General features: G+C 38.5%; 1 protein-coding gene across 7 annotated transcripts in view; it reads left to right on the top strand.

Moving 5' to 3' along the window:
- LOC124216388 (protein artichoke) overlaps positions 1-14,358 on the top strand; it is a 268,737-nt gene extending 254,379 nt beyond the window's left edge. For 6 of the 7 annotated variants that reach the window (XM_046620863.1, XM_069135312.1, XM_046620862.2 and 3 more), the window contains 4 exons: positions 5,415-5,783; positions 6,221-9,313; positions 9,488-9,819; positions 10,879-14,358. In XM_046620863.1, the coding sequence (XP_046476819.1) occupies positions 5,486-5,783; positions 6,221-9,313; positions 9,488-9,819; positions 10,879-11,448 (4,293 nt within the window). In that variant the 5' untranslated portion in view covers positions 5,415-5,485 and the 3' untranslated portion in view covers positions 11,449-14,358. The remainder of the gene's footprint in view (positions 1-5,414; positions 5,784-6,220; positions 9,314-9,487; positions 9,820-10,878) is intronic. The other variant, XM_046620867.2, reaches the window with a different exon arrangement.
- Positions 14,359-25,174: the final 10,816 nt, after the last annotated feature.

A 25,174-nucleotide genomic window follows, 5' to 3' on the forward strand; every position in this document is an offset into this window, starting at 1 on the left:
TCATTTTTCGTCATTTAAAATACTTGGGATAACTTACCCCGCCTCCGGGGTAATTTGTCACACTTTGCAATTTTTTTTTTTTTTTTTAAATTTGGACAACCCTATTCAGACTTGCTCTGGATCAACCACGCATTTTCTATAGATGCGCAAAGGATGCGTCTGCAGTACCCATATATGAATTAAATGAAATGTTTATTCAAATTCTATATATCAAAGAATAAAAAGTGTGACTGCTAATGTGCTAAATACCAACGGATGTCAGTTATCATGATTTAAAATCAACTTCAATTCATTTTTCATACTAAATACTGAATCATTCAAAAATTTTCACCTACAAACTTTCAAGAGCAAATCCATATCAATCAGCATTTCGAAGTCTGAGAATTTTTCACGCCTGAGTATAAAGAAAATAAATCAAACGCTGCTTACACAACTGATGCAGATTATCCTTATTCACCGGAGTATGGTAGAATTGAATGGAATTGACGAGGGGCATCAAAGGAAAATATACTACTTAGAAATAACGAAAAAAAAAAGAACTTAAATCCATAAATTTTTCAATATCGTGCATATCGCATGAGAAGCTCTTCAACTAATGGTCTACGAAAACAATACGTGACGATTATAAAAAAGTAAAGACTTGAATCCACGACGTAGTCGTTCTTAACAAAAACATGATAACAACATAAGTTTTAGTGGATCAAAAAACTGTACTGTAACGGTTCGAGAACGATTGAACGTGAAATAATATAGATCAATAAAGAAAAATACACAAAATAGTTTAAGATAGTGTCAAAAACAGATTATTCATCTATTTGTGCGGTTTTTAACTAGTCATACCATAAGTTTATGATACAACATAAAATAAATCCTCCCTATTCGTCGCAAGCCAACAAACTTTTCTTGATAGTTTTCAGCGTTCAACACGAATAAGCTGCAGAAAGTGTATAAAATAAAAATGTAATTCAATTACGAACAAATCATAAAGTAGTGTAATGATTCAAATATAACCGCGCAATGAACACGGCACGAGCGGATTAGGTTAGACCCAGGGAGTGGGGCACCTGGTCACAAATTTGAGAAGGAAGGTTGCTTGGTCTACGTCTCTCCAGGAGGAAGGAGGCGCGGAGGTTCCCCTCTCTGAAACGAAATCGTAACTGATCGAAAATCGACGAACTGAGAATAATAAAGTAAATCTAAACTACGATGACAAACATTTCTTAATAATCAAACACTCCAAAAGTCAAGCCAAATTTAAAAAGAGACGATATAGAACGAAGAAACAATAAAAGTGCAATCAAAAAATATAGTGCCTCGACGAAAGACAGTTATTGACAATTATTTATAATTTCAACAATATCCACCAGTTTTAACAATATACACTATTTTAAACAATATACACATGGAATGAATGAATTGTGGAATGGATGAATGAATGAATTTTAAACATAATGACGGCTCATGTTTGATATACTTATAAATGAATTAAAATTTCACTCTACTATTCAGACTTTATAAAATATTTTCAATATTGATTTAGCCTAATTTTTAATTTTCAAAATTGTATTACAGTAGTATAATGAGGAATTGAGAACAGAATATTCGGTCGATCACAGTGAGAACACATACTTCTGAGATATTAGAACGTATCGACGATATTATCCGTTGAAGGGAAAGCGATGATAAATAGTTTAGGTTTATGTGTTTGTGATTTAATAAAGAAACTCTCAATTTATTTACGATATCTGTCATCGAGATTTAATTTGCGAATTATACCCTTATATTACATTACCTGATCAAGCTTCAGTCCGTGCCATAGACTTGACACCATTTGATTTTATAGAAACTCAAAGATCACTCCTCTCCTTCAAGTCCTGCAGGCTTACGATCAGTCAACTGTTCAAAGCCATATTCTATGTAACCAGGATCGAAATTTAACGAGCTAACGTCCTTCGTCGTCAAGTATGCAGACACTAGAAACTGCTTAACGCTAGGAGGCTCAACGGGGCCAAATCCTAGCTCTACGGGGCTTCGTGGTAGTTTCCGAAACTTCGCTCACCGAATGCCACTTGCGAATAATTAAGGATTTGGAATATCAGCAAGCTTATATTTCTTGAAATTTTAAAAAGGCTACAATTTTATGAGGGATCAGAAATGTGTTTTCTATTTATCCTCGTTTCGATTATTTACAGTGTACAAGAGATTTGAAGTTAGGCAGAGAATGCGCCTAGCTACTCCATATACTCGTAATGTATGAATTGGAGTGGGATTGAAGTTCCGAAAGTGCCTAATTCCGAATTATTTGGTGTCGAAACTTGAAGTAAAGAAATCAAACTTTAACAAAACAACAAAGTTTGGAATGATCGGAAACCCGACGGCTCAAAGTGCCGAAATACAAGATTCCGAAAATTCGAGTTACGATAGAGCAAAAGTCTGAAAAGTAAAGTTTCGATCGAGTGAAATTCCGAGAATTTAAATATAATCACACAGGGTAGTTTACTCAACGAGTGGGTGTAAAGAATCGAAATGACTAGGATTCCGAACGTAAAAATATCGAAAATCTAAAATAAAGAAAGATCAAAGTGGTGAAATTTCACCAAGCCAGAAATTCACGGTAACGAAAATCTTGGATCGTTCAGAATTTGTATGCTTCAAATTTTTTAATTTGTCGTTTTCGCACTTTCAGAACTTTGACTTGGCGGAGTGACGCCCTTTCAGCATTTTGTCTTTTCGGAATTTTGCCCTTTCGGAACTTTGCAAATTCGGAATTTTAATCCCGCCCCGCTGGCATGAAGTCAAGATGTTGTAAAGAAATCGACTCAGATTGAAGAAAAGGTTAGAAACACGTCGGCCTGAAAATGACGGTGAATAAGTCCAAGGGTGACGTTATGATAACCATCGATCCACGAATGTCCTCAAAAACATCGAGAATTCGAAATAAACTTTCGTACTATCGATTGTAATTGTACAATCTGTAAGACACTCGTGAATTTAGATCTAGTATATAGTAACTAGTCAACTATTGTCTTTTAATACGTCTTTTTCGTGTGACTTCATTCAGCTGACTATGTATAAGATCTTCTTCCGGTAACAAATGAAATATAATTATCACTGTATGTTGCCCGCTCACTGCAGATAAATATTGATTGAAGGAATCACGTGGCGGACCTCTCAAGTTTTTTGGCATTCGATTGCAAGCTGACTTCGAATAGCAAAGTTTCTGTCTAACGAAACAATGATTTAAAATTTTTGAAGTATTCAGAGATTGTTCCTATCATTAAAAGCTATAACTCAACAATATACGAAAGTCGTACAAAACGAAATAACTGGTTATAAAAACTGCATTTATTTTACATTTAAAACTTTTGGAACTTAGAGGCACGTGTTCCGGTTGACGTAGAGGCTTAAAACTTTATACAGATTTTCCGACGCCCAAATAAGAACCACCCTAGTAGATAGACTTGAATGTATGTACATAACGAAAATGAAATTTAACAAAAAATCAATGTTTGGCAAATCCTGACTAAGTTCAACCCCTTATCAAAAGGCACGCTAATTTCACAGGTTAGACAATCCGAAATGAAAGCGGCGACAATCACGTGATGAAATTCTGCAACCACCTGTACAAGCAAGGAAAACCGTGATTCCATTTTATTTCATTTCATTTGGCGGGGTGGCGGTTGGCTGCTGCAGAACATAAGTGGTGGCGTGTGGAAAGCTCAGTTGTAGCGTGGCTCCATTTGCATTCTCATTATACCATCGACGGTGGTCTTATTTAAATATGACCACTATACGCACGGGGCAGATCCCCGTTTTACTGTTTGCACGTGTGCGTTAACGGTCCGTGTCCATGTTTCTGTGTCGTTATTCTGTACTGCAATATACGTACGTATATTACCCTGCAGGTCACCCGTCGTATACCTCCAGCTCCACTCTCAGACTAAGCTTTTAAATTTAGGGAGGTGCACTTCATTGGCCAATGAACCAATGCGCACACAAACGTACCTACGAACACCAATGACTTCGAGAATACGTGCCTGTGTGACCTGCGCTTCGCCAGGAGACCGAAACGATTTAAACATAATTACGGCGTGTAGCTGCAGGTTTACGCGCCCGCTGCCTGCGCCCACATTCCTATATCTATGCAGCAGGATCCGTTTAATTGTACCGGAGCTGAGTAGCGAGCCGAGCTAGAATACGTACTACGTATCTACTCGTAGTCGCAAGCTCTGCCGTGCCATTGTTAACTCCGTTTTCGCGACACGGTTGACTTAGGTCGTGGTATATAGCTGCCTGTACATACTAACCGCAAAATTGGCTCCTCTAACTCCGCCGGTTTCGCCCTCACTCTACCAGAATTATTGGTATCTCGTCTCAACGGTCGGAAAACCTCAAGAGCTGGTAGCTGCCGATTAAATGGAGAACTCACTGATTAGTATCTGTGATAGGAAGCGAGGGGAACGCACGCACGTCCTACTTTGCGCAAATCAAGTTCATCACTTTTCGCTTTTCATACTGTAGAAGACTTTGGACTTTGAATTGGTGAACGTTCTTCTTCTGTGTAGATGGGATTTGTTTTAATGTGGAAGGTCATTACGCAATGCAAATGCTTTATGTTTCAATCCACTTTATTAGAAGTAGGTACGTGTATTTCCGTATAAGTGAAATGTCTCCATTGCGTATGTTGACAAACCTGTGATGCTACAAAGCTTCGCAGGAAAGCTAACATTATGCGCACTTGCAGCATACATTTATTCTTACCTCCGAGCTACTCTAAATTTGAAAATTAGAGAGCCGTAAGCTCGATAATTACCAAGCTGAATTCTAAATTGAAGAGCAGGAAATAATTTAATTTGTATAAAATTGGTACCTGAGGACTTCGTAGGTCGCAGAATACCAATCTGAAATAAAAAATTCACGACTCAGCCACTGTGGCTGATGCTTTGGATGCACAATTTCGTGTTTTGATTCGTGATCTACGGTTTCGAAAACCTCTCACTTCCAAATTTTTAGTTGATCGCGAATAAGAAAAACTGTTCACGTCAAATGAGTGAATATTCAGCGTTGGTGCATCTTTTCGCGCTGTTAATATGTGCGGTACAAGCAATTTGACTTAAGTATGTACCTTACTATCCACATTTTTCATGTGCACTTATTTTTCGCAAGCATCGGGACATTCTGCAACGAAGGCTTCTTCTTTCACCTTCTGACGACAATCAACTCCTAAATCACAGCCTTGTCAATATGGTGGTGAAAAGTGATAAAGTCGGGGAAGGTTTTGAATTGACAGAGTACAGAAAGATTACATTGTTGTAACAAGATTTTATGAAAACATGTGTTTCGAATCATTTTCCTCAAACCAAATAATAACATTATCAGTACATATTGATTGGAATGTATATGTATGTTTCCAGTCGCATCAACACCAAATTCCCTGAGGTTAGGGAAATGAGATCGTGGCTACGACTCGCAGGACGATAATAAGATGTGGACGTCACGGCTACGTACGAGGCGGAAGTGGCATCACCCACCATCCGGGAGCGGAGGGACGTTACCAGAGTCCCGGACGAGGAGTCGAATAAATTTTGCATGGTCAATCCTTGCCATGCTGCTGGTAACTGCCACGAGAAAAATTGAAAGTGCGGAGTGTCCACCCGCCGAGACCATCCCCGGCTGTCCCTGCTATAACTTCGAAGACGGACTCTTCCTCGAGTGCGCTGGCGCTACCGAAGAGTCCTTGAAGGTCGCCCTGCTCGGAGTACTCATTACGTCTGGCGGTGAAGGTGACTGACTTGAGTACATACTTGCCAACTCTGCCCGCGCAGTTAGAAACACTTATTATGCACCGGATTTCGTCCAGAATGGCCCATTTTGATGTCTTGTGGTATCACTGTCAGATGCATGATGATCTGTCTTTTTTACGTTCACTGTTGCAAAAAATGAAGATAAGGAAGAGTTAGCCTTGGGCAAGTCGCGCACTTGATGAATAATTCACGACGACGCAATTATTATTCATTTATTCCGCCCACTGACGTGCGACTACTTCGCAATACCGGGTTACAGGGTACTGTTTAACTTCATGCTCGCCAAGTGCACTTTACTTTCTGTCTGGGGTGATTAAGTGATCCGCAGAATGTACGGAGAACAACCCGAATAGTGTACACGGTATTCTAAGAGCAGGTACGGTTCTTGATGGGGGCTTGTGATCTTACTTTTCTAGGAGCAGTCGTCCAATCGTTGAGCGTCTACGAGCTAGACCGCAACGTCGAGGAACTAAGAGAAGTCGCCTTCCCGATCGGCACCCAGATCCGGCATCTGCAGATATCGCATTCGCGGATAAAGGAAATTAGCGAGAATGCTTTCGAGCGGCTCGGGCAGAGCCTCGAGTCCCTCGCCCTTGTTTCGGGGCGTCTTCCACACGTGCCGCAGAAGGCCTTGGCGCCTCTGCTGCGTCTAACGGTCCTGGACCTGGAGGGGAATCTCGTTCACGATCTTCCCAGCTACAGCTTTTACGGATTATCTTTGATAAAACTGAACGTGAAGGGGAACCAAATTGCAAAGATATCGGAATACGCTTTCACGGGGCTTGAGGACACGCTGACAGATTTGGACCTCGCTGAAAATAAGATTAGGGTGTTCCCCATGACGGGACTGAGACGATTGGAGCGCCTCACGTCTCTGCGGTTGGCTTGGAACGAGATATCCGAGCTGCCCGAGGATGGATACTCGAAGCTGAAGGCTTTGAATTTTTTAGACCTTAGTAGTAACAATTTTGAAGTTATAACACTTAACTGCTTTAGATGTTGCCCGTCCTTACGAACTCTCTCGCTATATTACAACGCGGTGGAGTCGGTTGACAAGGACGCCTTCATATCGCTAAGTTTCCTCGAATCCATCGACTTGAGTCACAACAAGATAGTATTCCTAGACATTTCTACATTCCGTGCCAATCAGAGGCTGAGGTCGATTGATCTCAGTCACAACCACATCCACTATATACGAGGCGTATTCTCGAAGCTGCCGGACCTCAAGGAGCTCTTCCTAGCGGAGAACAACATCCTTGAGATACCGCCCGAGGCCTTCGCCGGTAGCACCAGCCTTTCGGTCGTCTATCTTCAGCAGAACGCGATCAGAAGGATAGACCCTCAGGGTCTAGCTACCTTGAATCAGCTGGCCCAGCTACACCTGAGTGGAAACTATATAGAAAAAATTCCCCGAGACTTCCTTGGACATTGTGAGAACCTCTCTACGCTTTCACTTGACGGCAACAACATCCGCGAGCTCGAAGTCGGGACATTTGCCAAAGTTAAACAGCTCCGGGAACTGCGGCTGCAGGACAACCAGATCACCGAGGTGAAGAGAGACGTTTTTACCCCGCTTCCTTCCCTCCTGGAACTTCATCTTCAGAACAACGCCATCACCGACATGGAGACCGGGGCTCTGAGGTCTCTGCACAGCCTGCAGCACGTCAACTTGCAGGGGAATCTGCTCGCCGTTCTCGGAGACGTGTTCCAGGTATCGAACGACGTTGGCCAGAATGGGAACGGCGGCAGCTCACTAGTCTCTATTCAGCTGGACAATAACGGACTTGGCGTTTTACACAATGACTCGCTCCGGGGTCAGGCATCCGTACGTATAATGTGGTTGGGACACAACAGGCTGACCCGTCTTCAAGCACCGCTGTTTCGCGACTTGCTGCTCGTCGAACGACTCTATCTGACAAATAATTCGATATCCAGAATAGAGGACGCGGCCTTTCAGCCGATGCAGGCGCTCAAGTTTCTCGAGCTTAGTATGAACCGACTCAGCCACGTTACGGTCAAGACTTTCTCGGAACTTCACGAACTTGAAGAACTATATCTCCAGGACAACGGACTGCGAAGACTCGACCCGTACTCTTTGACGGCTCTGAAAAGACTCCGGGTTCTTGACCTGGCCAACAACCATCTCAACGTTCTCCACGATACCATATTTCAAGAGGGACTGCCCATCCGGACGTTGAATCTCCGCAATTGCACCGTCAGTGTCATAGAGCGCGGGGCTTTCAGAGGATTGAATAACCTCTACGAGTTGAACCTGGAACACAATCATCTAACGGCCGCTGCCTTGGATAGGCTTGACATACCCGGACTCAGAGTTCTCAGGGTGTCTCACAACAACTTCAGTCAAATAAACGGCGAATCACTGGATGGCCTTCCTTCGCTTCAACAGCTCACCATGGACTCGGTCCAGCTTCATCGTATTCCTCCGGAAATATTTTCGAAGAATAAAAACCTCGGTAAGTTGATGCTGAGCAATAATATCCTACGAAGTCTTCCCGGGCTGTTGTTAATCGGTCTGGAATCGCTGAAGGAAGTTAAACTCGACGGTAACAGGTTTCAAGACATTCCTTACGACGCTTTCGCTAATGCCACATCGATAGAGATATTGTCATTGGCTAAAAACGTGATACTGAATGTGGACGTGTCGAAACTCAACGGCATGACAAACCTCAGGGAACTTGACCTTCGTGGAAATTATATTTCTTCTCTTTACGGATTTGCCGCGGCTAACTTGTCCCGTCTCAACGCAGTCGATTTGAGCCATAACCGCTTGACTGCTCTGCCCGCGAACTTCTTCATCCGCTCGCACTCGTTACGACGTGTGGACCTCGCGGTTAACAACTTTCGTCAAATACCCGGGGTCGCCCTATCATCCCAAAATATACCCGGACTCAGCTGGCTCAACATGACCGCTAATCCTCTGATGAGAATTCACGAAATCAGCTCGGAAGCAAAGTACCCGGCCCTTCAGGAGATTCACATCTCTGCCACCAACCTCACCATCGTAACCAGCCAGGATTTCGAAGCGTTTCCGGCACTGATGCACCTCTTCATGGGAAACAATGTTATATCCAGGGTGTCTCCAAGCGCTTTTCGAAACCTACCGAATTTACTAACCCTCGACATGAGCTCGAACGAACTCGAGCTCCTGCCCCAGGAGAGGCTAAGGAGACTGGAGCATCTAAAGCTGCTCAACTTGACGCACAACAAACTGAAAGAACTCGAAAATTTCCCACCGGACTTAAAAGCCTTACAGATTCTCGATTTATCTCATAATCAGATCAGCGGTGTCGGAAAGAACACCTTCCAACACCTAGAGAAACTCGAGGAACTGCATTTGTATGGAAACTGGATATCCTTTATATCCCCGGACGCCTTCCGACCTCTGAAAAAACTCCGTATTCTTGATCTTAGCAAAAATTATCTCGAAAATCTACCTCTCAACGCGTTTCGACCCCTGGAAACTCAAATCCGGAGTCTTCGAGCCGAAGGTAATTAATTATTCTACAAGTACCTTCAAGTAAATCAAACGACAAGTTTTTCTATGGAGTGAATAGACAGTGAATAGAAGCACAGCTACCATCATGGTCGAAAAAATTCTGTTTGTTAAATGAATCGGGGAAATGCGCGTTGCCAATACGGTTAAAAACAAATCCATTTTGCAGAAAATCCCCTCAACTGCGGATGCGAATCTCAAGAACTTTGGGAATGGCTGAGGGACCATCAAAAGCTTGTGGGTGGCGTTGGCCGAAATAGAGGTGGAATGGGAGTCAATGAGATGGAAAGTGGATTGCTGAGATGCGAAAAACCTCCCGAACTTCGGGGCCAGGTATTCCTGGACCTCGACCCCCACGCCTTTTGTTCGGCTCCGCTCATCCCTAAGCTCGCTATCCAGGACATTCAACCGTTTTCGGTTCTTGTTTCTTGGCAGAGCAGAAACCATTCAAGGCTTCAAGGATACCAAGTGGCGTATCACGCGATAGACAACGTCGATGAGGTTGGTAAATATGTGTTTTCACTGATGTATGTCTTAATGCAAGAAAAATGAACATTCTCCCAACGAATTTGGAGTAAGAAATTTTTGTTGAAATTATTTTTTCTTTGTGGGACCAAAAAACAGTTGCCTACTTTCTTGTTGACATTCTTTTCTCTTTGTGATTCACCAAACTCGATAAACTGTGAAAGATGACTTTTTTTCGTTGAAGAACCCGATTCAGTTTAAACTCACATACTGACAGATATTCCATGATTAAAATTTTTATCTCATTTTACTGATGCATTCAGGAAAATGAGTCTCCTTAACCATAAATTATGAGCAGTTTTTGGTATTATTTAATTTTTTAATGAAATTGAATATTCATAAGCAAATATTTTCGATACAGATAATTTGTAGCTGAAAGTCAACACGACTTCTTGAGTATTTTAAAGGAGCGATGCCATTAACCCTTTCAACACCGTTGTCCATTCCAGTCGACATAGATTTAAAAAGTTCATAACAAAAATCTTGTTTGTAAAGTGAATCAGGGAAATACGCGCGTAGCCAATACGGTAAAAAACTCATCAGACTTTTCATCGTGGATGGGTTTTGTGAACAGTTTGGACACCGTTGTGAAAAAAAATGTTTTTTTCAAGATTGTCCCTGTATACTATCTGATCGAGAAAAGTACAGTTGAAGTAGTTGAAAAAAATGCGTCTAGTTTTCGTCCTCATTTTTAATTTTATAGGCTATTTGAAATTAAATTTTTGTCAGGAAGAAACGTATTTATATTCCTAGAATAATCTCAAATGTTACGAAAAATATATATAATCTCGGCACCTAATCTTTCATAGTTATATCTGATCGTAATACAGTACAATAATTTCAATGAATTATATTCCTACACGCGAAAATATTCCGTAGCATTGTATTTTCTTCTGGCTTATTCATGAATATAACAAGAGTTTCAAAATTTTTCAAATTATTTTGTCTTCTTAGGTGCGTCTCCTGAGCTCACGACAAACGGTTTCTCGAAAACCAACGCAAATTCGAAACAAAATGATCCCCCGTTTGTTTCAGGTGCGTGGAAAGGTGTTGGAGCCAAGCGCCCGTTCGGTCAAACTTCCAAAATTGTTCTCAAACACGCGTTACCGGATCTGCGTATTCGGCCTGGGTAACTGGGGTGACCTTGAAGAGCAGAGAAACATGATTGGTCAGTTCAACGCGTCGCACGGTGATATTTTCGAGATGATGATGCTGCCGGAAATGATCGACTCTCGGACGAGTCGATGCACGGAAGTGAAGACCCTGGAGGCCGTGGAAACGGAAATCACCAGTATCGGCTCCGTCGGGGAAGTCGAAGGAGTGACGAGCATACTAACCCGAAGATTAGGTCTGATAGTCGGGTGCTGCATGGGCTTTATCGTGTTCATAGTCCTGGTTTCCGTGCTCGGTTATCTCAAAGTGAAGAAACAGAGGGAAGCTGTGAAGCGAGACCAGCAGGCCATTCCGTCGGAGTGCATCTCCTACCGGCACTTCAGCATCCAAAGTGGAGAAGCCGGCCACGGGGCCAGAGTTACGAACCAGGATTCACAGCAGCAGCATCCAAGCTTCATCACCAACGTTGGTAACACTTCTCTGAACGTTTAGGCGTTCGCCAAAAGCGATTAGACGAAATAATCTCGGGATGGAAATGGAAGGGACAGCTCTTCTCACGGTTAAAACAAAACTGAACCAGTAGTGAAGGGCATCCTGCTCAAACTCCGAAGAAAAATAGTAACTCGATATTGAGAGTGTGTGACAAATGATTTATCGATCGCTTCGACGTTCCAAGTTGTAGGAAATGATAATAATTATGATTGTTTTAAAAGTGAATGTCATTGTCGATTCTATAACCTTGAAAACAATTAAAGTTTATATAAAAGTGACTGACCAAAATCGATCGCCAACGAGACATTGATAACCAATTTTAACAATAATTAATATAGGCAAAGTGATGTAAATAATTACATCTACATAGGTATGTATCAGGTACACAGTCATGTACGCTCATATGAAACCCAAAACACTAAGCTTCTGTCCAACGAATTGTTATCCTAAGTCGAAAATAGAAGGAATAGGGGAAAAGTCAGTTTATTCGACGATTAGAAGAGAGTGGGGCTAGTTGTCAGAAGTCAGTTTCGGCTTTTTACCTGCACTGCCGTTCGAATTTTTATTCCTGCATAAACTTGAACGTAAACGGACAAAGATTCGCTGAAAATGCGAATTTTACTTTCCGACATCATTTTTTCTTTATCAAAAGATTCCAGCTGTCACAAATAGACAAAGTATTTCCCAATAGAAAAAAATTGGTAGATAAGTTTTTGGTAAATTGTTTTCTTGCAAAAACATTGTATAAATAGTTGCATATGAAAGAGTTATAAAACGTGCATGCTTAAATGGAAGAAGTAACGAAAATTGATAAGTGTTAATTCTCTTGCCTGCGACTAGCTCCAAGATTATTGGTTCATTAGATAAATCAAAAGACTGCTCCAGGGCCTATACAAGCGTAACGCGATGAGCACGCATGTATAAAACATACCTATACGTATACACAATAGGACCTTCTACCAGAAATCTCCGTACACCAGCTATAAAACCTGATTAAAATAGTTGAACAAATTAGCAATAAGATGGGGGGGAAGTGACGCATTTTGTAAAGAAAAGAGTCTAAAAACAAAAGTGAAAATAAAAAAAAAATAAAATAAAATAAAAATAGGGAAAAACTAACAATTTTGTACGAGCTTTAATTTATCGTAATTTTAAGACGGTGAGATTAAAATAAATGGTTCTCGAGGCGCAAGGTGTTTTGATGGTAGCAAATATTAAAGGCGAGCTTTGACGTACGTTTAAGTAAAACAACTGCCTCTTTAATGCCCATTTAAACTGCACCCGGTACTCGATTATCATATAGGTATACCTTGTTATATTGAATTTTGACAAAGCTGCATTGCATTTTACAGTTTCAACGGGCCATTATATGGAATCGGAATCTTAAACAACCGAATATTTCGTAAAGTGCATTCAACTTTGATGAAATTGGTCTTTTTTTTTTTGTTATGTAAATTAAACGTCCGACTATGTCTTCTTCGCGGTGTTGCATCTAAGTGCATGTACAGAGTGAATTTCCAATGACCGCATGGTCCGTCATCTATTGAAATTCAATGCGCATATGCTACAATCCGAGAGCACCTGTTTGCCAGGCCGACCAACTGCCGTAATGTAACCTCCAAAATTTTGCCAGTTTTCGGTGGCAATTCTGCCCATGACTCAATTGTCAAAATTTATATAATATATAATAATGTTTTAATTCACGCTGGGACGCTCGGCGTCTCACCTTTTTTTTTTCTGCAGCTTTTTATTTGTTAAACTACTTTTTTGATAACAACTGCCGAGTTTTTTGGTTCCACACGGCCCCCGAAATATTTCCAAGTCTAAAAACAAAACATAAAATTTATTTATTTATTTATTTATTTATTGTAAAAATAGCACATGTAAACAAACGGTCGAAATTCGTACTTATCCCCGAAATGAAGCATTTTCTGCTAACCTACCAATCTTTACACAAACACCAAAATATTTTACAGAATATTTTTAATATTTTTCTTGTTGTTTTTTTTGTCCGCCATTTTGAATTTTCGAATATCGAAACAAGATTCGTAATCAACGAACCCAAAAGCCCGTGTGAACAAAATTTCAAGTGAATCGCATATAAGGAAAAATATATGCTTGAAGGGGTGAACATTTTTACAATTTTAGAGCGACTTTCAAGGAGTTAGCTTTTCAAAGTATGAACATGTTCTCTTTGTTATGATTCACTATCTGAATTTCAAAAAATCCTAAGGGTCGAAGTAACGATTCTTCCTGAACATGGATGATTATAGTAATGTCACTAACTTCAAACTCATGAAATTTTTAAGGTAACGTACATCGCGGCGAACTATCGTCCAATAAAGGTTAGTTTCCCTGGCAAACGAACCCTCTCGGATCGTTGCGCGCGCGCATTACATTTCAGCAGACGACGGACTATGCAGTCGTTAGAAATTCACTCTGTATACACAGTATATATTGTGCATGTGTAATATATTTATAAACTGGAACAATTAATCGCAATTTCTATAAGCGCGACTTAAATTACGAGGTGCTGCGTCTCGTAGAGAATACTGGTAGATTGTTATTAACCATACAAATAGCGTATGCATAATATTATTACAAAATGTCGTACGTATACCTGTAGGTACTATTTGATCACAATTGAAAATTTGAGTTGGATCAATCGGCGCAATAATGAGTGAAAAAAGCGTATGAACCACAAATGATTGCATAAAAATATTTTTCATATATCGCGTCGGGTATGTATTATAATGTGTATATAATAATGCATCTCGTTGCGTCCGTACGGCTATATGTATATTGTATAAAACGAATAATGTGTCGCCGCAGCTCTATTACATATTGAATTATACATGGTATGTAACTAATACTAGGTTACTCTCTAATAAAAGAAATTTTTTATAATAACCACAGTCGCCTACGCGCGTTACGAGTTTTTCGTATTCGAACCTCGAAAAATTAACTATCATACACTCAAGCAGCGGAGAGAAAACGTCGAAGCAGCACGTAATCGATGTAAGTATACCTGCAGCTACAATTACGCAATCAGTAATGTATGTTAATTCGTTTCGCTTGTTTCCTCGAATTAAAAGAGGAACGAGGTTTCAAGCGAACCTTCGCATGTTTCGAGCTGGGAAATCCAAAAACTGAAATCTTGTAGAAAAGGTTTCGTCAGAAAAATTTTGGGCTTATACCAGTGAATATTTTCTCTACGTAGTCTCTCGTGACAATTTTCCGAGGGATTTTTATTTTCGTCGTGGAAAACTCTGGAAAACTGCGTTACTACGACATATTTTTTCCACATTTTTTTCATTTCACCTTGTAGAAATTTCGTCACTTTTCTGTGAAAATTTTACCATTACTCTGGTATTGTTGTTTAGTCACTTCTTTGGGGAATGCGTTTATTTATCTATGTAAATTATTTTCTGTTCAATTACAGGATTTGGATTCGGTTTTGCAATATTAACACTTTCGCGCATCATATTTCACACGATACTTCAGCATAATAATAGACTTTCAAATTCACTATGTCAGAAATTAAAAACTATACAAATTACTTCTCTGTCAGACGTTTCACGTGCAAGAAGATACAATATACTCACGATAAGACAAAAAAAAAGATGATTACACTTAAACCATCTACTTGATTTGATTCAACGACACGTCTCCGACGACAATTTTCAGTATCCTTGATGGAATATCTCTTTTATGTAATGAAAAACAAAACATGCACTTGTACTATTTTGGATCACCCTCGGTACCAGTTCAAGTTTTTAATTCAAAATGAAATAAAGAAATCCAATGTGCGCAAGAGATTTGAAACTAATCGCAAAAAAACTTTCCAAACGATTGCTTATTAAATCGCGAGTAAAACGAATAATGTTTGTTATTAACGAATGATAGACTTTTACATTTCCTTACATTGAGCATTTCATTACGAACTGACGCCGATTGGGTTTGTTATTTAAAGAGGCGTTTCATACACGTGTCTGTCTAACTTCTCCACCGGACCTTAGTCTAACTATTTTTCATTCAGGTTGCAACAGATTATTGTAATTACGGCACAAGCAAATGCGAATCAGAGAACCTACACCAACCAAAGTAGATAGTCCGTTGATCGTATGCGAGGCTTGAATTTCTCCGACTCCTCCGAGAAACGTGTATGAGATAAAAAGTAATGGCAAGAGCAGAGTGAAGCACGATGATCTTGAAAGTGGCGAATCCGAGGATTCAGAATCCGCTATCCAGCACGTAAACTCCCAGCAGGACTGCACGCGATCGAAGAATCCCCAAAGTGCTCTCCTGAGGTTGGGAACGTGACACGCGGCGGGATTCGGTTCTATATTCTGGAAGATTCAAGTGCTCGGTGAATTCGACCACTGCGTGGGTCGGCACTCTGATCGTTTTTGCTGGTTTTATATATCAGCCAGTGGCGTGAAATTCTAAAGCACTCCTCGCCTCGTAGCGAAGGAAACGTACGCAACAAAAATACGATGCTTGTAACGAAGGTTTGAAAGCGCAACTGAAATTAAACGAGTTCAATTTAGCTGAAACAATATTGCTTTGACGCAAGAAAATAACTGAAAAACTTTAAATTTCAGTAACAATAGCACAATTATCGATCTCGTTATCAAATCGCGGGTTTTCAATGAACTTTGGCTCGTTTTGTTCGTAAATAAATTCTTTAAAGATCTAGGAAAGTGGATTTTTGGATAACGGTGGAATGCTTTTTACAAAGTCATTGGATTACTATACTTGACTCGTCATGTTTTTTTAATCAACTGTGAAGCCATGTAGAAGATATGATTTTTTTGATATGCAGGGAATTCATTTGTTACTGAAATCTCTTCAAAGTCATAAATAATTCGGCTATTGAAGCTGAAATTTATGGTTTTTCACATTTTTTCTGCCTTTAGGGAATATCGCTTCAACTAAGTTGACTTATACGAACTTCAGTTGCACTTTCCAACCATCGTTACATGAGATTTCCTTCTTCACAGCTCTGACCTAACCGTACATTTGCTATATCCTTAAAGGGATGCCTTAGTCGATTTCTAAGTTGGTTTATACATCTCCAAATATCGAAGTCCACGTATCTCAAACGCGAAAAAGGGCTTAACAACCCCATTCTATTACGATATTCTGAAAAAAAACATTCCAACATATTTTCATTTCGTAGAATCCGTCCCATTTCTTTATTTCTAACTCAAATAAAAATGTGCTCAAGTGTTTTTGTTCAGAATTGTATATACAATGGGGCTGTGAAGCCCTTTTTCGCGTTTGAGATACGTGGACTCCGATATTTGGAAATATATATATCACCGTTGAAATCGACCAGGACACCATTGCACCACCTTAAAGAGGCCGGTCAGTTAATAAAAAATAATTTTTCGCTTGTTAGATTGCGAGATATTCTTTCATTGAAAATTTATAGAATTCGCATGCTCTTGAGCTACGAAGATTTTCCTAAATATGCAACAAGAAAAATTAAATTATCAACCAAAACTTATCATTTCAAATCGCTTTGAGATGTTTAAAGATTGATTAGATTCGTTCGATTTCAATCCAGGGTGATTTATTTTGTCCAGAATAGTATTTTCTATGATCCTACTGACAGCGGAACATTTTTTTTTTTAGTTTCTTAAAATTCGAATGTGGAAATTAATCTGTTGAAAATTAAAAAATTGATTAACGTGTTTCCCCAGAACCGGGAAAGCTAGGGGCTGAAACTTGCTGGATTTTCGTATCTTCGCATACACTACAAGACATCAAAATTGCATAAATATCATACTTTTGATCCAGATCGTTTGCCGATAATTAGTGGAATGAGCAATATAAATTTGATAAATTCTCAATGTTCGACTATCTTGTAATCAATTTAAGGAAACAAATACTAACGCAATGCCAAAATTTGATTCTACGCTGTTGATATCGATGGTATGCATACTAAAGATTTTTCTCTGATCATTTTGTATAAATACAGAAGAATACTTGTCGCAACCAGTTCATATAATCGTATAATATATAATATAAGACAATAAAAATATTTACCTAAATTACTTGATGTATAAAAATTGAACAAATAATTTATAATGTAGTTACCGTACTGTATTGAAATAAATTTACGTCGTCGAATTTAACTCGTATAATGATTTGCAATTATAAGAACAATCGAATTACAACTTTACACTTGTCTGTAACACGTAGTTACTGCACTGATTGTGAGAGAAATTATTAGTTCCGGTTACCCCTCGATCCTTAACTATTATCATTTTTTACCACAATCGAAAAATATACTTCTAGGTAGAAAATGAAAATTAGTTTGCTAGCCGTTACCAGAAAGTCTAATATCCGTTACTATATTTTCTTGTAACTGTTGCGAAAATTTAACGCTTGTGCAACAATAAATTGATGTTAAAGCTTTATTTAACTAAAAAAGTAAATTAAACCGAACAAACTGATTTTGCGTCGCAATTACCGAAAAAGGATCGACATTAGCACAAAACAGTTACGCGTACCTCGTTCTTCGTAATTCCAACAATATTCGAACAGTTTTTTTAAACGATATCTGTTTTACTGAATTTTTCTAGTTACTATGACAAATGAAATTTTTCTCAGTGCGCCGGTAAACAACACTCGTAAAATAAGTAAAACGAATACGCTGAACCTTACGAGCCCGTGAAATTTCGAATTGTAAAAATGGCTACAGCATTGTCGTTTTTCCTTACAATTACCGCTCGGCACACCCTCAACTCGGTTGCGAATTCAATTCAGTAGATATTTCACGCCTCGAGGCCTTTGTTCTTTCCCCGGCATCTGCTCACCTCCACTCCATAATTGCGCATCCCTACTTTTCAATATCCTCGCCACTGATTATTGGGCAAGAATTGACCTGGCGATTTTCGAACCGGGGGAAATTTTTTTTATGCAAAGTATACGTACGAAGAAAATTTACTCATTTTTTCATCGTTTAAAATATTCATCTTTTCTGGGATGAAATTTCAGAATATTTTATCTTGTTGAAAAGTGGGCGTGCCGACTAACCTAACAATTAATATCTCTAGTTCCACTAATCGTAGTGACCGAACGTGACTTACGTTAAGAAGAAAGCAAGTTACTGAAAAAGTGATAAATTTTAGTCGTTATAAACGTATAAACTGCTTGGGCATATTTTTACATAAAATGTACAATATTTCTGAAATCGGAACGAAAAATTTCTAAAACGCTAACACAAAACTACAAGACGTATATTTTTCTCAGGATGGCATCTCGATGAATTCAGTTTTATTTTGTTTTTCAATCAAGAGATATAAACAAAACAATTGGATGCATCGACATTCCAACTCCGCAAAAATATACATCTTACAGACTAGCGAGTGAATATCTCAATAGCACATTCATTTACCGTTTGAAAAAATGCCGAAAATGGTGAGAAAATATTTCAAGTTTTTAATTGCTAATTTAACAATGCGAATTTCTTAAATTTTACGTAACTTAAATTTTTTTACGACAGTTGCCACCCCGCTTCGGAAACACTTGTTATTTTTACATTTGCTCTGCGTATAAAGTTATTTTCGATCAATGTAAAACATACAAGATCACAAAAACTTAAAAATCCGTCCAGTTTGGCATGGAATTGCCCGTATACGAGTACATACCCATCGGCATTTCTGGCTCAGTACAAGAGGCTGAAGTGAGCGCGGTTTTTTTTCGCCCTAGATATAACCATTTAATACCTGTGCCGGCTATGAGTCTAGAATCTTCCCCCAGAAAACCCCCGAAGCTAAGGGGCTTTTCTTCTCATTATTATTCTTGTTCCTCTTCGAATTTTCTTCATTCTTATTTCACTGGGTCTATCGATATTCTACTCAGCAGTTCACAGTCCTCGACGGTTTTATAAGACTTTAGATGGGTATATATATATATATATATATATATATATATACTGCTGCAATATCCAGGCCATTCGGTTATACCGTAAAAATTTCACCTCCCGAGGTGTCGCACAAGGCTGGACTGTCACATTCATTTCTTAAAAACGTGTTTCCGTGGTGAAATTTGGATTTTTCATTGCTTCATTGAAAAATTATACTCCCGGCACATGACGAGTTATAACTTGTCATTTTTGCAAATTTTAGTACTCCCAGAGATTTGAGACAGAAGTTGCAATTCGGTTGTTTTCAGTCACTCTAAAATTTATCTTTATTCGTTGTGAAAATTATGCGAAATTCTAGCGAAGAAAAAAATAATGTCATCACAGATGTGGAGAATACAAAAAACCATTGCTTCAAATATTTTTATTACATTGCGAAAGGATCGAAAAAAATGCTGAGCAAAAGCAAAGTCTCGTGTGTATTTTAGAAATTGTCACAAATAACGAGCTGAATCCTCTGATTTGACAATTTTCTAAAACGTAATCAGGATGACATTTTCAAATTGATTATTGTTACTTTATTCACGATCAACGAGTGAATTTTTTCTAGGTTCGAGCGAAATTACTAAAGCCAATAATTTTAACAGGCCCAACCAAACATGACTTAAGTAATATTACCAGAAATCACATTTAGTTCGACAAATCTCAGAGCAATGTTATTTATCCATTTTCTCGAACGAAGTTGCAATTGTCTCGATTTTTCTGTCAGAGGATGGAATGAAATGAAATTAAAATACAATTGTTCGACTAGCAAAGTTTAATGTGCGAACAATTTTCTACTCAAGCCCACGTCAAAATGTGAGAAAAAATTTCACTTCTGAAAATCAACACTCAAATATTCCAACATCTGACAATAAAACTGTTTTATAAAATCCACTTGACAGTCAAGCGCACCAGTTAATCAGTGTGAATAATTTTCGACTAATTTGGAAAAAATGTTTTAAGCCTGCAGACCGTACTTGCCAATCTGCAAGAATGATAATAACAACTGAAAAATTCTATGACATTCTCCAGCTGCACGGAATTAGACAAGTTCCGGTTAGGAAGCTCCGAAGTTGGGGTGGCAGTTCAAAGTTTCCAACATCGAGCAGATATATATCGCGTCTCTCAGTCATTCCGGTAATTCAGTAACCAGGGAATATTACTTCCCTTTTAGTTTAGTAAGACTGTCTGAGCGAGAAGTAATCAAGTGGCTTTGTTTAAAATAGTTCAGTACCACTGTGTCACATTCTCGATGCACAGTGCCCTTAAATATTAGACTCATTTCGCATTATTTACCTCATATTATGGATTGATATCATTCAACGAATCTTTTATTATTATATATAAATATATATGGGACATTCCACGGAAAAATCAACGAGTCATCGACCTGACCTCCTCGGCTTCTGATGGTGAATGTATGTTTTATTATGTTTTGATCAAAAACGATGCCTATAATTTTTCTACATTTTTCCGCCATTTTATAAAAATGTGGCGATGCGAAATATCATTGGCAAAAGGGTGGACATTTTTAAAATCTATGAAACTTCTTTGTAAAATCAGGTACTTGAAAACACATCTTTTCATCATGAATATACATATATTTTGATTTTTTGTTTAAAAAAAAAAAAAACGAAACAATTCTTAGAATTTATTTTTAACGATAGTTTCTTGTAGTAAAAAATAAAATAAACAATAACCCCGTTCTGATAAAATTCGATTTTCTTTTCTTCGTTTAAAACATTCGTTTGAATAAACTTTGATTGTCGCGTTCAATCCAAATTCCGAGTCAAATCGATTAATAACCTTTTAAATATTACTTATTATTCTAACGATGTTGTATTAGAAACAGAGGAATTATTAAGCAGTTCATCGCCGTCCACTGTCCGAAACATTAAAGGTAAGTGACAAACCTTTTTCCAGAAATTCATCACCGCTCAAGATGAGTGGTAAATTCGAAAAACTTTCAAAGAAGGAAAATTTTACATTGATCTAAGATAAATCGTGTTTAAGGATACGTCTTAAAATTTAGCGTTAAATTGTGTTGCGAGTTGGTTTTTCTTCAAATAACAAATATTTGTATCCAATTTGTGAACAACCACCATCGATCGAATTTTCCGAATGTCGATCGTTGTGAACATTAGGTGTTCGTTTCAATTGTTAATCGTAATAACAAAGATGATGATAACGATCATGATGAAACCATTCCACAGATTGGCATGGATCGGATTTTAATAACATTAGCTACTCGCAGATTGGTGCATTTTTAGGCAGAATCGTAAAACGTCATTCCAATTATAGGAGAGAGCAGGGTTATGCCGGACAGTTTCACATTTCCAATATCCACGCTAATGTTACGGCGTGGATGATTGTGATCATGACGAGCGACTATCGATGACCGCATCCACACCCAGGCGTGATGTTATTACGGCCTGTTTCGTGTTCCTAACCCGTCGACTACGCACACTGAGAAAAATTTAATTTGTTATAGTAGCTAGAAAAATTCAGTAAAACAGGTATCGTTAAAAGAACTCTTTGAATATTTTTTGAATTACGAAAAAACGAGGTACGCGTAACCATTTTGCGCTATTGTCGATCCTTTCTTGGTAATTGCAACACAAAATCAGTTTGTTCGGCTTACTCTACTTCTTTAGTTAAATAATGCTTTAACATCAATTTATTGTTGCACAAGCGTTAAATTTTCGCAACAGTTGCAACAACATATGGTAACAATGATGATAATGAGAAAGGATAGTAAGAGATACTAGACTTTCTGGTAACAGCTACAAAACTAATTTTCATTTTCTACCCAGAAATATATTTTTCGATTGTGGTAAAAAATGAAAATGGTTAAGGACTGAGCGGTAACATGAACTAAAAATTTCTCTCAGTGCACACGTACAAAGAATAATGAGAAATAAGAGGAACTTGTATTCAGGAGTTAAATGATTGCGTGTATCATTGATTTATTGCAAATGATGTTGAGAGTAGAATTAAAAAAAAAATGTGAAGCAAGAAAAAGGGAAGAGAAGTAAATTTAGATGTTGGTGGAACGAAAGATGACTTTTAGAGAGTTTTTATGTGGGACGAAGGATACAAAGAATTGGCTAGTTGCAGTTTAGCGGTAGTGGAAGCATTCTGCTGATGCGGTATGGAAACCGAGGCAGCGAGGTGATGATAAGAAGAGGATGCAGGGTAAAAGGCAGCTGTAAGAGTATGGAAAAGAATCCGAGGTCTGAAGGACGTAACACGACAACGCTTCAATGAAGAAAAAAACTAAAATGCATTTTCAAAGAACGCACTTTGATCTGTACGAATCTGTGGAAAAAGTGACAGTAATGACAGTAAATGGTTAACGAAGTATAAGTAATATAAATTCTTACACCGAAAGAGGTAATTCCGAAGATACGTAAAGTTCCAGATTGTTCTAGAATTGTACTACATTGTTTCCAAACGATATTTGGCTTCAGTTAGACCCACGCTCTTTTTGATCGCTTTTCTGCGTTCCTGGGAGTCCAATTGGTCCAGAAAGGATCATACAAAACGATTCAGAGACTTGAGATTTTTCGCTCAAAAAAAAGTAAGGCTAAGAAAAGCCCTTTGGATTTTTGTTTTAGTGCATTTTCCGAGTTCCTAGGGGTCCAGTTAGTCAAAAATGGGTCATAGAAGTTGATTCCGAGGCGAAATACTTTTTTGGTTAAAAAAGTGAAGCTAAAAGTAAGGAATTATTTTGTTTTTTATTTATCCTTGATTATCATATGTAGTTGGATAAGTTTAGGGTCAGTTTGGTCCCAGTGTGGCAGCAGTGTGATTCCAGATTGATGTGAAAGCGAAAGGTCAAGTTTCAATGATACTTTTATTGTGAATTAAGAGACATGTGCTTGACAGTATTATGTGATTTGAATCTTTTTTTGTATGAAGTGATTATATGCATACATTTGTGATCAGAAGAGGTATACCACATTTTTAATGTTGTTAAAAAATTTTGCACCAAAGCTGCTGCTTCGAGGAATTATCATTATACTTCCATAATTTCCAAAAAAAAAAAATAAATAATTCTGCGACACAACGGCCCCCTCCAAAAAATTATAAAAAAAATATTGTATTTCTTTTTTTTGTCAATGACTCTGCATCCTTTAATTCTACCTGTATTGAATGAATCATTGATTATCTATCAATATATATGACAAGAAATCCTGTCCCATAATCATCCTTGCAAAGGTATAACGATGTCCTTAACCCATTCCCATTTTTCCTTGCAGTCAAATTCCTTGAAAATGGGGAAATAAGGGTCCTCGAGGTCGTTGATTTCAAAAATGGAGTCAGATTTGAGATATTTAAATAATTCAAAATGGTGGATCTAATATGGCAGACCGAAAGTGGCAAAGTAATCGGAATGGCTCGAAAATGCATACCCAGGAGTTTCTTAGATCACCAAATACGTTTTCATCGACCCCGAAAACCCCCGAATGACAAATTACCATCGATTTGTATCAATTTTGATATTTTCAGTCCATCGTATCGGATCTGCCATCTTGAATTTTGAAATTTTCACGTCGGATTAGTCTTCAGCAGCCTCGAACACCCAAAATTACCAAGTTCCACTTTGCTGTCCCCATAACCTTCCCACAATTACATTTATTATGTAAAAACAGGCATTTTCGACACGTTGTTTATTTAAAGCACTGACTATATTCGCGGAATCATCATAATCCCTCTTAAAACATCAACATTCACATCTTAAAAGTCCAATTATGCAAAAAAAATGACAGAGGTATGTCAAAAATTGATTTGTAAATCTTGAAGTAACCGATTCAAAGAAGGTGTCTCATGTACGAAACGCTGTGCGGCAAAGGTTTAAGACCTCATTCCGACATTCGCGTCAGCTGGGTTGGTTCGCCGCGCCGAAAGTGATCGAGAAAAACTGAAGTAACAGTAATCTCTTCACTGTTAACGCGTAGCCACGTCGACGACTTGAAGAGGAGGCAGAGAAGCGATTGTTCCGAGTGCATGACTGTGCCTACGACGTTAACAAAGTACCGTGCGGAACATCCGGCGAATCAACGAAGAAAGAGACACTTCATTCAAAGCGAGTGGCGGCGAGCTGAAGAGGTCGGTACTAACCGCTTCGGGATTTCCTCACCTACTCGGATCGAGTGTATACGCATGTAACCGCGGAGCTTTTCACGACTGTGATAAATGTGCGCGACTAAAGGCGGGGCAACTGATCTCAGAAGAGTGAAAAAAGTGCCTCCTTGATTTGATAAGTGACTGTGAAACAGCGCTGCTGAAATTCGTCCTTGCACCATCGCCGTAATGAATAAGACTCGTACTATTATTATCTATTTCAATTCAACTCACCGGCTGCAACATATATGAAAGAAAAACTAGCGGGACGGACAAAAAAAAAAAAAGAAGGCATTGTGACGTCGTCGAGAATTTTAATTTTGAAATCGGAAATCACATTAAAGATTTAAAAATTCTCCGTTCTCTTCTAATTGAGCAGATACGTATTTAACATTTCTTTAGTTACTCAACGTACCGCAAAAACAAATAAAGTGTAAAAGAATTTAGATTGACAGTAATTAAGTCGCGTAACGAATGCGATAAAACTTTATCAATAGGCATTATCAATTTTATACCCATGTCAATTTACAAACGGATACCGTAGAAGATCGAAAAAGTTTGCGGGACAACATCGATAAAACTTGATTTTTCACCCCACTTACCCGAATCGATTGAAATAGTTATTCCGGAATTTAGGATACGACACGTTTCACACAAATACATGGATGAGTTATAAAACGT

This window comes from Neodiprion pinetum, chromosome 4, assembly GCF_021155775.2.
Source record: "Neodiprion pinetum isolate iyNeoPine1 chromosome 4, iyNeoPine1.2, whole genome shotgun sequence".
NCBI classification, from domain to species: domain Eukaryota; kingdom Metazoa; phylum Arthropoda; class Insecta; order Hymenoptera; family Diprionidae; genus Neodiprion; species Neodiprion pinetum.